The sequence below is a fragment of the Thunnus maccoyii genome, chromosome 2 (assembly GCF_910596095.1).
Source record: "Thunnus maccoyii chromosome 2, fThuMac1.1, whole genome shotgun sequence".
Taxonomy (NCBI): Eukaryota; Metazoa; Chordata; class Actinopteri; order Scombriformes; family Scombridae; genus Thunnus; species Thunnus maccoyii.
In genome coordinates this window covers 18,810,744-18,825,803 of record NC_056534.1, presented here as the reverse complement: position 1 = coordinate 18,825,803, position 15,060 = coordinate 18,810,744, and the positions used below count along the sequence as shown (strand labels likewise).

The 15,060-nt window shown below is 38.3% G+C and overlaps 2 protein-coding genes across 2 annotated transcripts; one reads left to right on the top strand and one right to left on the bottom strand.

Moving 5' to 3' along the window:
- The first annotated feature begins 452 nt into the window (after positions 1 to 452).
- Positions 453 to 6,185, top strand: cdk2ap2 (cyclin-dependent kinase 2 associated protein 2). Its single transcript, XM_042394508.1, has 5 exons — positions 453 to 541; positions 2,393 to 2,548; positions 3,504 to 3,595; positions 4,616 to 4,736; positions 5,453 to 6,185. The coding sequence occupies exons 2-5, from the start codon at positions 2,494 to 2,496 to the stop codon at positions 5,518 to 5,520; spliced, it is 336 nt and encodes a 111-aa protein (XP_042250442.1). The 5' UTR covers positions 453 to 541; positions 2,393 to 2,493; the 3' UTR covers positions 5,521 to 6,185.
- Positions 6,186 to 6,560: 375 nt separating this feature from the next.
- On the bottom strand, positions 6,561 to 11,888 carry LOC121885235 (aryl hydrocarbon receptor interacting protein). Its single transcript, XM_042394494.1, has 7 exons — positions 11,740 to 11,888; positions 10,866 to 11,048; positions 10,589 to 10,777; positions 9,675 to 9,851; positions 9,372 to 9,513; positions 7,838 to 8,067; positions 6,561 to 7,713 (listed from the first exon to the last, which is right to left on the bottom strand). Exons 1-7 carry the CDS (start codon positions 11,836 to 11,838, stop codon positions 7,708 to 7,710), a joined length of 1,026 nt encoding a protein of 341 aa, XP_042250428.1. The 5' UTR covers positions 11,839 to 11,888; the 3' UTR covers positions 6,561 to 7,707.
- Between the last annotated feature and the right edge of the window lie 3,172 nt (positions 11,889 to 15,060).

The window sequence follows — 15,060 nt, the reverse complement described above, 5'->3', positions numbered from 1 at the left end:
TACTTTTATTGTACATTTTGCTGCTAATACTTCTGTATTTTTACTTGAGTGGGATTTTTTCAATCAGGACTTTTGTAATGGAGTATTTTTACATTGCTCCATTGGCACTTTTACTTAAATAAAGGATCTGAGTACTTCTTCCACTGCTGGTTGGTTTGAGTGTCAAAATTATCCTAATTTTTCCCAGAATCCTGATGCATACTGACATTCATAAAAACAGATATTTAGTTGTGTTGTGTTTTAGTTGTGTCTTCTTCATTTTTACAAAAATCCCATTTGTTATCGATATCTACAAATCTTAAAACAAATTTGTTGGTAGGATAGCACACTTTTGTGACATTTCTTTCAATTTGTCGGGATATCTTTAATATGATGTAGGTCGACAAAACATTTGGAAGAGACGTCATAGGTTCCTCCATCAGCCAATGGTGTGGCTGGAAAATTAAAAAAACGATAGTACACTAGTCTCTCTACTGCGCAGACTCACGCACAGAGGAAGAGGACTCTCGTCCCACTGAGGACAATAAGTCTCCTTAAAAAGGTAAAAAAAATACCAATCTTTTGGAATGTTTGGGGTCTTCTCAATGGTCTCAATTGTAGCTTACCTTTTTATTGTTTACTGCATATATGTACCTTACCAATCCTGCGTCAGCCTTGATTTTCTTCGCTCTTCTGATGTTGTTGTGCTAAACCGGCGAAAGCTAGCTAACCTAGCTAACGTTACCTAGTAGGTAGTTAGCCGGGCACCTTCCTCTTTAGCTAACGTCAGCTTTTGTTTCATTGAGCACCTCTCGGCTGCGTTCACGTTCAAACACACATGCTCTTAAGTGTTTTGTAATCCCTAAGACACGAAAATAACCAAGTAAAACTCATCTCTAGCTAGTTATCACAAATGCTGTCTGCCAGATTTGAATGACAAGTTAATGCTTAGCTTCATACACAGTTGTAGGGATAAACTGTCGTCGTTATCGTCGGTCAACCTCGTCTCGTCTCTTACATACAGCATACACACATGCTTAAATAACCTATATCACGTTACTGCCCTTATTTTGCCACATACTTGTTGTGAATTGATATCTGTGCTGTAGGGGAACAGCATTTATACCTGTTTACAATAACTGTATGGCAGCAAGGCGTCCTCTAGTTTCATTATGCAAGCAGGTTTATTTGTATAACACGTTTCATCATCAAAATAACTTTATTTTAATTTTATATAGCACTTTAAAAAACACACAGTTACAACGGGCTTCACATATGGGATAAAATACATACTGTACATACATACAAGTGCGTGATACATAGACAAGACATATACAAAGGAAATTCAAAGTGCTTTACACAATGCATTCAAAATAAAGTCCAACTAATACTGGAATGTTGAGGCATATTCTGATGTTGATATATTGAAAGGTTTTTTTTTTTTTTAAATGAATAATATATTGGCTGTTTTAACACAAACACAGAACTTAAACTAAAAATATTGATTTGGATCCCTTAGATTTGTTTTTTGAAAGAACTGTGATCAAGATTAATACAAAGCTGGATATTTTTCAGTTGAAAATGAACTTGTCATTGCTTTCTGGTGGACAAATTATTAAATGGTGACACTGTTTTAAATTGTGATACAGTACCTGTATTTTAATTAAAATATTTCGACCATCTCCAGGTCTTCCTTTTTTGCCTGTAGAAGACCTGTAGTTGGTTGAAACATTTCACATTTTAATTGATTTTTGTATGCAGCATCTATCCTACTGAGGTTTTGTGGATGTGAACACGACTACTCTGACTGTTTCTAAATTACCTAGTTTGGCATTTCTGTACATCAATTTCTTATTATTTATTTGCCGTCATATAAACTGATAACTATATATCTGCAATAAGCAAATATTGGCTGATATTTGGGTCTTGTCAATTTATCGAATTTAAAAACACAAAATTTTTAGACTGTTGGTCGGACAAAACAAGATATTTAAAGACATCACCTTGGACTGTGGAAATCAAACCACCATTTTCTTACCTTTTTATAGACAAAGTGATCAATCAATTAATCAAGTGAATATATCTGAAAATAATCTGCAGATTAATTGATAATTAGCATTTGTTGCAGCCCTAAGAGACTTATATATTTATTTTTCCTCAGTCTGTGCTCTTCTCACTGGTTTGAAGTGAGCTGAGCTCAGTTAATTAGACAATGTCATTTACTTCTTTGTGCCAGTCAGGACTAAGAGCCAATTTGCCTGAATTTAACATATTTGTTAAATATTATTTTAATATTCACTGGTTTGATAACTGCTGCCCTCCAGGTACCATTTACATCTGAATATCAATAACATTTTCATAATTTGCTCCTTTGTTTGTGTGTCTGTGCCTTTGCTTATCTTCTTTGCACCAGCTCTTAGGAGCTCATCACCACCAGTAAAGCTGTATAAGCACCGGGTTGACGGGACCGAAGGAAGTGGCGCGTCATACGCAGAGCTGCCTGCTGACATCGCCATGAGTTACAAACCCATAGCTCCCGCGCCATCTGGCTCCAACCACACCCCTCCAGGTACCACCCAGCCTCAGTGTTGTTCATGCAATTATTGACTACTTATCATTTCTGCATGTTATGAATATGTGGATCATTATACATACTGTATATGAAAGAATTGTAAAACATAGTTTTGATCAACAGTTTAAGTATCGTTTTAATGGCAGCCTTGCTATTAGCAATGTTGTAAATAATCATAGCGATACAACACATTAATACTGTGATGATAGTTAAACTAACTGGTGGTTAAACCGAGGATACTCACCAAGTTAACTAGGAGAACTTATTAAAAAATGGATAGTGATTTTCATTTTCTTTCTTTTGTTAGTGCAGCTTACAGTTTATTACTGATTATACCTCAGTGTGTCCATATAGTGATTTTCTCTGGCAGGGCGCAGGGGAACGCTTCATCCCAGTGCTTTTTTGATAACACGCTGCACATGGGTTTGGTTTCTATGACAACAATATCTTGACAACATATTACCACTCTAACTGCCGTTGTATGATACACTAGCATTGGCCCTTTGCTTTTTATAATCTATTTTTTATTCTTAGGCTGCTATCTATTTGTTTGACATTGTTTTTTCAACATGAGCACCAACCGGAGGACGAGCCATCTTATATATGATTGGTTGCCTGAAAAGGAGCGACAGTGATAACACCAGCGCCTTTTTGAAAAGTTCAGAGATTTTCAATGGGAAGCGCTCGGAGCAGCCACATAAAAAAGGTGGCACGCTCTGAAAAAGATGCTGGGTGCAGCTTTTTTTCTCTAGGCAGCTCTATATACTCTCTCCTCATCGGTAACAATTGGAAAAAAAAAAAGATGCTGGCGCTCAGAACCAGAACAAACACTGTATAGACACTCAGCCTTACTGAGGATAAATAAATTATTTGGCAGCTTTCTCAGTAGAAATGTTTTTGTGTTACTAGTGTGAGCTATAGGATGTTACATACTTTCTCCTCTTGTCTCCAGGCTCTTCTGTGCCCTCTCCATCTCTACCATCATCATCCAACTTCAGGCCAGCGTTCAGTGACTTCGGCCCTCCCTCCATGGGCTTTGTTCAGGTATGCTTACAGTACAGTGCTGTACTGTTCAGCTGTTGCGCCATTTACATATACAGGTGTACCCATAACCAAACCACAACGACTCTTACTAATGTTTTTCCTGTTGGGTACAGTACCTGACATCATGGATTTGTTTACTACTTTGCATAAAAGTCATTACTAGTGCTGAAACTGTGTGTTACCTGCAAAGGAAGTCAATGAAATGTGTCTCATGGAATCACATACTTGTTGTCTTATTTATGAGGAACATAATACAGATGTTTCACCTTAGGCCAAACACACTCCCGGTTATTATTCGTGAGCTGATCATTTATTGAGAACCAGCTTTTATTTCAAAATTTGATTATATGAAAGTATTATATGAGAGTTTTGTGCTGATGCACCCAACAAAAGGACAAAATAAAGGCTAAGTCAGGTTCACTGGGTTTGTATTAAGACAAAGAACAGTTGAGTCAAAGTAGAATTTCTATTATAACATTTATATAAACAAGACAATGTAACAGGGACTGTGCTTCATTTAATTCAACATAAAAATCCCTCTTAAGTAAAGTACCTGCAGACAAACATGCTTTTCTGTTGACTGCATTCATGAAGTACATTAAATATTGACTGTGCTAGAAAGCTCTTATTGTGAAGCAGCTGCAGGCATGTGACCTACATGGGCATGTTGAGATAGTGAAGGGGACACTGACTTGATTGAAATGTGTGTAAATCTAAAATCTCATATTAATGTCACATTTTTCTTGGAGTAATTTGAAACAACGAAAAGAGGGGATGTACTGTACTTCATTATAGCTAGAGAGGATTAGATGGGAACAGTTAGGGCACTCTCTGTTACGACAAATTATTTGAATGAAAAGAATGAAAGTTCACATTACACTATATCATATTAGCGAGTCGACATTCTTCATTGTTCTTTATCTTAACCTGTGGTGTGAATTTCCAGCTGTCACAAGTCCTGATGGATCTTTCTTTTTTTTTTGTCCCCCAAACATGACGTGTGTGAAAATACACGGCCAGCCTGTCAAAGTGTCTCAAGGGTCCACCTACAGTGAGCTTTTGTCTGTCATTGAGGAGATGAGCCGTGAGATCAGGCCTACATACGCTGGGAGCAAGAGTGCTATGGAGAGGCTAAAGAGAGGTATATATATATATATTTTTTTTTTTTCCTCTGGGTTTGTATCGTGAATACTTGATTCAAGTACTGAAGGGGGAAGAATTTGTTTCCATTGTACCTTTTGTGCTTCTATTGTGTATTGGCCAACCACTTGTAGGAATAAAATAAATGTTTTTTTGCTCTTTGGTGAAAGCAAGTCTGACATTGGATTTGTTTTAGTTGTCATTTGATTGTTACTGTATTTTTTTTTTAACTTTTAGCTGATTTAAATGCAAATTATTTAAAAAAGACTACATACTGTTTATACATTTAAGAGCAAAAGTCCCTGACATACAGTAGTCAGCATTTATGACCGCAATTTGTGGTCAGTATCATTAGGCTACTCCATTAAATTCTGATGGATAATAATGAAGATATGCAGACATAATAGACAGGTGTGATTGAAATAGAATCACATGGATTAGAAATAGTGGTTACTGCAGTGGCTGCTGTGTTAATTCATCAGACAGCCAGACAGACTGCTAAACCTCATTTTGCCTTGAACTTGACCTGCAGATTTCTTGGTGAGAGGCGGCCCCGTTGTTCAGCAGTAATAGCTGTCTTGGGTACATTTGATTTTTGTTGGTCAGGAACACTCAGACTGAAGACTTTAGAAATTGCTAACGATTTATTTTTTCAGTTTATTCCATGTCTACGTATTGATTTAATGCCTTCTTGCTCCTTGTGTTTGTCTCCTCCAGGTATAATTCATGCCCGTGCACTGGTCAGGGAGTGTCTTGCAGAGACGGAGAGAAGCGCCCGTACATAACCTTTTGGAAAGATCCCTCCACCCCTCAGTCTTTCCCCAGTAGAAGCCTCTCTGCGCATCATGATCCCCACTGTCTGTTTAAAAAAAAACATTTCTTATGCTTTCATCCTTCACGCTTCCCTCGCTGGCTTTTTTTATAGGTGCATTATGTCCTTCTTGTCTGCACTCTTCCCTGCATTCCACCACACCCAATTTAGTAAATTACAAGCTTTCTGTGATCTTTAGGGTGTATGCAAAATGCAGTTTTGTACCTATTTTGAAACAAGAGTGCGGAAAATTTCAACATATTTTTAAGTATTGCAAAAGCATAGTAAAATGGATGGGGATGTTTATATTAGTTGTCTAATAATTGCAATTGACCAAGAAAATTGGCTGTTTTAAAATGATGAAATCAATGTGCAAATTGCACCTCAAGTTTCTATTCTGAGCATCACTTTGCAACCACTGATTTTTTTTTTCTTTTTTGTCAATCTGAGCGTCTTGAATATACCTAATTTCCCTTCACCCTTGCTTTGTTTTCTTCGTATTTTGTAGCATAAACACATTAGATGTTTCTCAATCCCAAGAACTCTGTACATCTCAAGTCAGTTTGTTATTATGGAAATTTTGTAAACCAGATTTTTGCAGTTCAGTATGTTTATCTTAATTAAATAACAGAAAAAACACTTTCAGTGGCTGTCTCTTTTTTTTGAAATTTACATTGCAAATGAAGCGGTCAACAGATTTTCTTGTCAAACTCGTGTTCTGACAGTGATGACACTTTTCCATGAAATGTTTAATAGAGCTTGAAGGTTCATTGTTGACCTCAGAAACTGCAGTTAAACAAACAAAACAAACTTTTGACTCAATAAGTTAACATTCAATAATGAAAGCCACAAGATGTGAAGAAGACGTGCTGCGTTTCGATCCATTTCTTTATGTTTACTCAAGAATATACTGGAGTTATCAGTCTACTTGAATGGATACAAAAGGACGTTGATGAACCTTTTTTTTTTCAAATGATTTGATTGCAGGTAAATAACACAGAAAAAATGCAAAGCCAAGGATAAACACATTTATTTCAGTTACATAATCACAGCCTCAATAACATCTTACTTCAGACAGGTTGGGCTAACGATCCACTGCTTCACATGAAGAGTAATGGGTAGCTCTTACTAAGCAAGTGAAGGAGATGCTAAGTACATCTTGACAAAAACAACAAAGGTAGAATTCTCACATATATATGAAATAAGTACATAGGGGAAAAGCTAAGATAACACAAGTCCATGTGTGTTATTTAAAGATTGTCACAGACAGCTCGGTTTCCCCGTCACATCCATCGGCAGAAAATGGTCTCCTGCTAATTCCAGTGCTTCCACTGTGACCAAGATAGAAAATGGGGCCTGGCAGCACAAGGCAGAGGTGTGCATGATGTCTCTTGTGCAAAAAAAAAAAAAAAAAAAGCATTCCTGGGTTTTCTAAAGGGAGAGCATTTCTGTCTGGAATCCATTGCAATATTTCCTTGTTGGGCTACAATTATGAGTAATTTTAGGATTATCCGACAGCTGTGCACATATCAGAGAAAGCTAGAGAACATAAAATGCTTAATCTACTTGTGTCTATGTGTGTAGATGTGCTATATAAATTGCAATATGATGACTTTCCACAAACAAGCAGGTAAGTGCATCGTTAAATAAAAGAAAATTCTCGGCAGCGAATCCTGTGAAAGCCGTTGCTAAGGGTAACATGCTTCGAGTAGGCTATTACTGCGAGGAAGTTATTTACCAAGAATGTTCACCTTTCTGAAACCTTTGGTAAGAAATTCAAGATTTCAGAGTTCCTTTCCATTGAATATACACTAAACTAACGGTGCTGCTGTCTGGTACAGATGGAGAGTTATTTGGGGCATTTGGGGCTTTCATTATATTCAAGTTGATAATCCTGATCAAAGACTTAAAGAATTTTACATTTAGGGAGAGGGAGTTGACAGGAATAAGGCAGGGATGCAAATTGCACCTTGGTAAATATCAGTGAATTGTGGGTGCATCTGCGTGTGGACTGTTTCTGCATGTACCATGGAGAACAGGGTGGCATAGAAAGTGTTTGGCTTGGGTGTATGGATAAAACTAAAACACCAGCAGTGTCCTACTGTTTCTCATCCATCTTGAAATTCACAGGCATCCTCTTGTTCCAACCCACTGAAGAGATTCAACCCTGTGAGGAGAAAGAGCACATAACATGCATCATTAAAATTCTGCGTTGTAGTTATATTACAGTATATCCTAGCAACAAGGCTTCTGGTGGCCATAAAGGTCACTAAAACTCAAACTGGACTGACTGTGGTGGCAGTGGCTGGTGGTGTGTTGTAGTTGAATAGGCCTTTGTAGCGACCCTTTTCCTCCTTGTCCTTGGAGCGGATCCTCTCCTCCATGGCCCGCAGCTCCTTGGCCACAGACGGTCCCAGGGACGGCTCCAGCTCCAACACCTTAGCAAAGTCCGCTCGCGCCTCGGCCTCGTTCCACACTGCAGCGTGGGCCTTAGCTCGCTTGTAAAAGGCCTTCACGTTGTCTGTTTGGAAGGTGAGGAAGTTCATGAAATGCTTACTTGTCATTGATTTCCCTTATACACACAATCTTCATATGCTTATCGACGCATGTCAGGAGCAAGACCAAGGAATAAGGATGCCCCCCGAGACACAGTTCTAAATTGGAACCGGTTTTAAAAAGTTAACCCAAAGTAGTTGGGTCTTTTATTGGTACTTTTTTATGCTTTGGTCTAACTTATGGTTGCACTGCAGCCTCTCCTCTGCTCTCTGTGTTGGTGTTTGACTGAGGGTGGGGCTCAGCTCCTCCACACATACACACACACACACAGACAGAGTGGACAGCAGAGCAGAGAGGCTGCGGTGAGTGGAGACTGTGAACCAGGTGAAGTGAATTTTACTCAAGTTGACGACAAACTACGCTTGTTACTGTAAGTGCAATAAAACCTTTGTGAGTAAAAAGCCAATAAGAGTACTTAATCAAAACCAATCTTTTCAACAAGCATAAATATGTTGAAAAGTGATATTTTCATCTGCTTTGCCTGCAGTTTCCCATCCACCACTATCCGCCTGTATGTTTTAAACGACCAGAGCTTGCTGGTTTGGCTGACAGGAATTGTTATGAACAAACTAAAACGAAAGTTGTCTGTATCTTGTATATTGTACACTTAGCTACTGGCTGAGATAAACCAGCCCTTCCTCTCTACCAGCAGTACCTGCAGCAGTGAGCAGCAGCAGCAGAGGGAGGAGGACAGAGGACAGGAAGAACGACTGATACTGACTGATAACGTGTCTTACATTCTTTCTAAACTTCACTAGTATTTTTATGTCAGAAATATTATTTATTTTAGTGACATGTTAAATTTATTTTCAGTGAGATATTGAGTTTATATAGTGACTTTGCTGATATGAACATTACTGTTGCTGCTCTATAAACAATGTTTAGTTGTATTTAAAAAATAAGTAGTATTGATAAAATCCTAACGATATATATCCCTACCAAAGTATCAACAACCTGTATGGTGAAGATTTAAGAAAATTTTCAGGGCAAACAAACCACAGGGAAGATGTTGACTGCCAGATGTGTTTACATGCCAAAAATAACAAAGCAACTCTACTGGCCAGTTTAATTTTAAGTTGTACAGATTGTAAATACTGTGGATTGACTAGAATAACATAATGTAGGTTCTTCAATTCAAAAACCTGAACACAATTTTACACTTGTTTAAAGTTTACATTTATCATTTATCAAAGTTTACAAATATCAACTAAAATGGCAACCAAAATCTTTAATCTGCCGATTCTAACCAAGCGAATAATCGAGCCTTACCCTCGTATTTAAAGACCAAGGATGAGCAGTGTTCGATGACTTCGTAGTACTGGCCCTGGAGTAACTTGCACTGGCAGAAGTTGAGGAGCAGTGGTGTGATCATATGGTCCAGCTTTACCCACGCTTCATCTCCAGGATGCTCCTGAAACCAAGAAACAGAAGTCACAGAGAGAAGTTAGAGACACTGGAAAGCTTTGTATGGAAATAGAACTGTTTACATAAGAGCAAAGAGACTCAAGGCTACAAATCTCTAATTCATCACGCCAGCTGTAATGAAACACAAAGGAGTAACTGTCCCCTAACCTTCATCTGTAGATTTTTGAGGCAGGCAATGCCATTGTAGTACTTTTCTGTGGCCTCCTTAATTTTGCCCTGTTTGAAAAGTGTGTTGCCCTCCTCATGGATCTGAGGCACTAGCTGGAGTTTCTCCTCGTCTGTCATGGCCCACACATCCAGCTGGAACGATCCTGGAGGCAGAACCTGAGCAGGAAAAGAGATTGGAGATCAGTGGCCGCTGCAGCTTCCTTTCTGTGAGAGACTGTTAACGGGGACATATTATGCACATTTCCAGGTCTAGATTCATATTCTTGGGCTTTACTAGAATATCTTTGCATGATACACAGTTAAAAAAAACTCTTACTTTATCTTAAATCCAATTGAAATCCAGAACAACCTGTGAAATAACCGTAGGAACAAACGCTACTAACGGATGGCCATTTGTGGGCATACACAAACGATCTGATGTCATCACGAGGAGGAAGTAGAGGTAACTTTGCAAACAAAGCATTCAGAGCAGGTTGAAACCCTAGCTTTTGACTTGCAGGGAGCATTTTTATATACATTCACCTCAAGTTTTGGAACTTTGACCATGTTGAACATAGACATTCAACATCATAACAGTAAAAAATAAAAGAAAATTACAAAAAGCATGATATGTTCTCAATTGCATTGCATAAACATTCCAAGAACTACATTATTTACGTATTTATTATAAACGTATTTAAACATTATTTAAAAGTTGTGTGGCTTCTTGTGTTTGGATAACATTTGACAACTTAAACAAACAGAAAACTACTTTACTTTAAGCACTGTTTTGGTAATGAAATTTATATTGTATCAGCACTAGTTTAAAAAATGTTAAACAATACCCAAAATACAACCCAATACTACACCACCACCATCACTATTAAACTCTAAACTCCCCCTTGCCCACTGACCTGCAGCAGCTCGATAGTAAAGACAAGAGGCTGTGGATTAGCCTGGAGCTCATCCAGGTCCTTGTGCCCCAGAGAGTGGTGGGAATGGATCTGGGCAATGCCGCAGCAGTGCCTCTGGCCTTCCAGGGGGTCTTTACCAGCACTGATGTTCCTCAGTGACTGGGACACCAGTGGGTACAGGGAGGTGTGCTGAAGGGCAAGAGGACAAAAGCAGAAACAGTCAGCACTTAAAAGGGACCACCACCCATATCACATCCTGTTTAGCCAGCTCACTAACCTTAGTGTCACAGGTAAATTCTGCAATTTCGCCTTGTCTCATGGTGACGATCACTGTCTCCCACACAGCTAGTTTGAACTTCTTGCCCAAGATGAGCTCCATGGGTTTGCTGCAGCCCCCCATGGTTCTGGAGTCATCCAGTACTGTGCCATCACACCGGCTGGTGCGATAGTGAAAGACCAACTGGTAAAATAGAAGTACGATTAGAGCTGTAACTAATGATTATTTCAGTATCCGATAATTAATTTCTCGATTAATCAATGAGTTGTTTTGTCCATAAAATGTCAGAAAATGGTGAGAAATCTTGATCATTGTTCCCCGAAGCCCCATGGGACGCCCTAGGAAGTCTTCTGCTGTTTACAATCATAGAAGACTAGATAAACCAGAAAATGTTCAAATTTTAGAAGCTGAAATCAGAAAAAAAAGAGCAATCGCCACTTCTGTGACAGGTCTGCGGAGCGTCTAAACTCCGTCTTATTCTGACCAATCACAACACCAGAAAATTGATTGGCATGGTATACCGACCAATCAGCATTCATCAACACACGCCATCCTGTCCCGCCCCCGTCTTTGCATCAGATGAAAAAAAACAAAAAATAGGAGGAAAAAATGTAATCTGGCCGAAAAATCACAGTTCAAACCAAACGTATAGTTGTATCCGCACACAAGAAAAGGAGGCTTACAAGTTTGTCAGCAGTTTCTCTTTGAAAGCGTAAAGTGTACAATGAATCTAACAGTTAAAGTTAAATGTAGCCGAGATGTGATAGCAGATAGAGGGGGATAGCATTAGCTAGCTAACGTGCTTCGTCGTATTTCTTAAACTTATTCAGAGGAAAAGATTCAACCCGTTCAACCACTAACACTATACTTTTACCTTGGTTCCATTGGGGAAGGTCGATAGCTCTCCTTTACCAGGACTGACGAGTTTCTTCTTTATTCCTTCTTCGAGAAGCCTGCGTGCCTCTTCCTCCATCCTTGACCGAGTCTCAGTTCACGGCAGATGACGATGTTTGCCGAAGTCTGTCGATGAGACGTCACATCGGGCCCAGCAGCGCCCTCCACATGTAGTGTCACTGCAACACTCGTGTTTTCATCACCATAAAAACACACACTGAACATTCAGCTATCTTGCATTATGATTCATGAAGATTTACATAATGCATCAAGTTTTAATTCATGGAACATACATTTTTGAGAGCGTATTCTTCAACTATGGGTTTCAATTTTTATCATAGTCGACATATATCATATTTATATCACCACTAGTGGACTTGACTACTGTACCTGAGGTACTTAAAGTATTTTGGATTTAATACTTATTATTTCTACTTCACAAAATTGTCTAATTCATGGGACAATTCCAAAGTGCATTTCACATATTTAAAAGAAAAAAAAACTATAAAAGACTGAATCAAAGAGAATGTAAAAGAAAATGTAAACAACAATTTTAGAGGGAAATGTAGTTTTTGCTCTAATGTAGTAACTTGTTTCTTTACAGATGAAGTTTTTATATTCAAAACCTATGATGAGTTTTAGCTGCAGGTCTGTGTGTCTGCTTCACCGAGGGTGGGGCTGAGCTACACACACACAGAGCAAAGAGGCCACAGCGGACAGGATGAAGATCTGCATTCACACAAAATCCGGCAATGCGGCACTTTCCCACAGGGTCGTGTGGAGGTGTGTGTGTGTTTATTTGTGCTTTAGAATGTAACTGTTGACAAACAATCAGAAATTAACGTCTTATTTATCAGATTCACGGTTTTGTTCTCGCCAGCGCCAATTCACTCTCTAGCTTGCTTGACCACTGCTGCTCTCTCTTTCTCTCTCTCGCTCGTTGAGCCGGGGACGAAGGGGCCAACTTTGAATGCTGCATGTTTACAAACACAAACCGAGAAAATCTGTATAGTATACCTTTAATATACCTAAAATAATTTAACTTAAAATTAACTCAAACTCAACCAGTTGTAACATTAAATCGCTGCTTACACATTGGCACATCATTAATAATAGTGCAATAATATAATAGAATATAATATAACACTGACCAGAGCCATTCTGCTGCATAATGTACTTTATTTTTGATACTTACTAACTACATTTTGCTGCTTAGACTCCTATATTTTTACTTGTAATGGGGTATTTTCAAACTGTGGTATTGCTACTTTCACTGAAAAATAAAGGATCTGAAAACTTTGTCCAAAACTGTATATCACGCCACATACAGTATAAGGTCATAAGCAACATGCGGACACTAAGAGTTATGTATCTGTATGGTGAATTGTTTAGTTTTTGATGTAAACATAAATCTCTTGTATAAATGTATCCTTCAGTTTGCAGTTTGTTCAACTTTCCACATGCTTTGCCACTGTGAAAATGAGCACTGGTGGTTTCAGGGTTGATTTCGTTGGCTCCTCTAAAAGAATAACTGATCCAAGTGTGGAACCTGTGGTTAAATCGGGCAGAGCTGCCGCTGGATCTCTGAAGCACTGGGGTTCAAATATTGACCACTGAAGGAAGAGCGGTTCTGTTGGTTGTCTATCTCATTAGGTTGATAAATGCCTGGCGCTCGAGGAGTGAAGTAGTCCTTGATTGAAAAATAGCAGGATTGAAAACCACTGGGCAATTTACGAGCCATCATTCATGGAAAAAAAAGTAGTTGCATTTTATGAGAATGAATGATTTGCCCTAACAACCTGAGAGAAGGTATATATATCTGAAAACCACTGAGGGTTTGTACCATAGGTGTGTAAGAGCTATCACATCATGTTTTTTCTAGACTGGCTGTTTTTATTGCTACTGATATACATCTATTTCAGGGTTTATACACAAACCGAGTGTGAAAATCAGTGTGTATATGGATGTTTATATATATAGACAATGTAAATGCCTCACATTAATGTAAAAAAACATACATATGGGTTCAAGCTCAGTGTACCAAAACAGAAGGCAGACTAGATGGTACATAGAATAAATCAGTTTGAATGCATAAAATAAATTACCAATTTATGTGAGTCTCCCAGAAACAAAACAAACTTTATGTTTTTTCTCTGTTTAAAATGAAATATTTGTTCAATTTTATATCAAACAAACTTCAGGGAAAGTAGGAGATTGAATGCCAGTTTAAAAAGTGCTTTTGTGTCCTACAGATATATAACAGACAGATATTTTCTCATTCTACAGTTCATTCTTGACCTTGGACACATCAGGCCACAAAATAATCTCTCCACAAGATCCATCCAGAAGCTGTGTCGCTGAGGAAGCTCATGTGATGTGAAAAAAGCTCCAAAGCTCCAAAACAGCTACATTGACCTTGTGGTGAGATTCTTTTGTCAGCTATGTGAATATTGATGACAAAAGAATGACTGATGACTATTTTATAAAATCTACATCAGGTATTGACAAACGGTGCTGTATATTTAGTATTGACAACCCCTTTAAGTCATTATAATTTAATATTTGCTACAACAGTATAAAACAAAGCCACAATTTTATATTTTTTGGGTATTCATGTCAAGGATTTGGATTATATAACCTACTCAGACATGAGCCATTGGGTCTAAAGGTTTCATGAAGGACTGAAACTATAAATAGTGAGTATGTTGCCTCACTGCTTTAGTTTGATAAACTATTTTAATAAACCTAATTTTCTTTTAAATTACTCAAAGGTGAGAGGAGGTGGTACTTGATTAAAAAAAATCAGCAGATGGCAATTAACAGCTTCATAGTAGCCTTGGTGCATCCTTGTGTCTGATTGGCTGGAAGGTATGTATATAAACTATTTGATGCACAAGTAATTTCACTCAAGTTTAATCTCTGTTGTAAAACCATAAACTGGCCTCCACTCTGCTTGCATATTAACCTGTCACCATGGAAACATGATGAAACAGCTGAAAGCCCAGAACACAAGCATACTGTAAAAAAGAAAATAAGAAAATCATTTTTAGTTTTTTGGCAAGTGACCTTGGTATAGGCAAGATAATTCACCTTGAGGTGTTCATTACAAGGATTTTAGCAAGATCCACAAAGGCATTTTTGCCTCTTTGTTGACTTTTTCACATCTCAAACACACAGCTGGTCATGGATAATCCCACATTAGAGTGGTTTGACCCCAACCCGGTCTACAGTCGGCAGCAAGGCATACTGGGAACAGCTCTTACCTTGACCCCATTTGGAAAACTAACTTGACTGACACAAC

Coding starts and splice junctions, on each gene's coding strand:
- cdk2ap2 (XM_042394508.1), top strand. CDS start 2,494: ATGAGTTACAAACCCATAGCTCCCGCGCCATCTGGCTCCAACCACACC. Junction 2,549..3,503: donor CTCCAACCACACCCCTCCAG/GTACCACCCAGC, acceptor TCTTGTCTCCAG/GCTCTTCTGTGCCCTCTCCA. Junction 4,737..5,452: donor TATGGAGAGGCTAAAGAGAG/GTATATATATAT, acceptor TGTCTCCTCCAG/GTATAATTCATGCCCGTGCA.
- LOC121885235 (XM_042394494.1), bottom strand. CDS start 11,838: ATGGAGGAAGAGGCACGCAGGCTTCTCGAAGAAGGAATAAAGAAGAAA. Junction 11,049..11,739: donor CCTTCCCCAATGGAACCAAG/GTAAAAGTATAG, acceptor CTATTTTACCAG/TTGGTCTTTCACTATCGCAC. Junction 9,852..10,588: donor TTACTATCGAGCTGCTGCAG/GTCAGTGGGCAA, acceptor TTTCCTGCTCAG/GTTCTGCCTCCAGGATCGTT.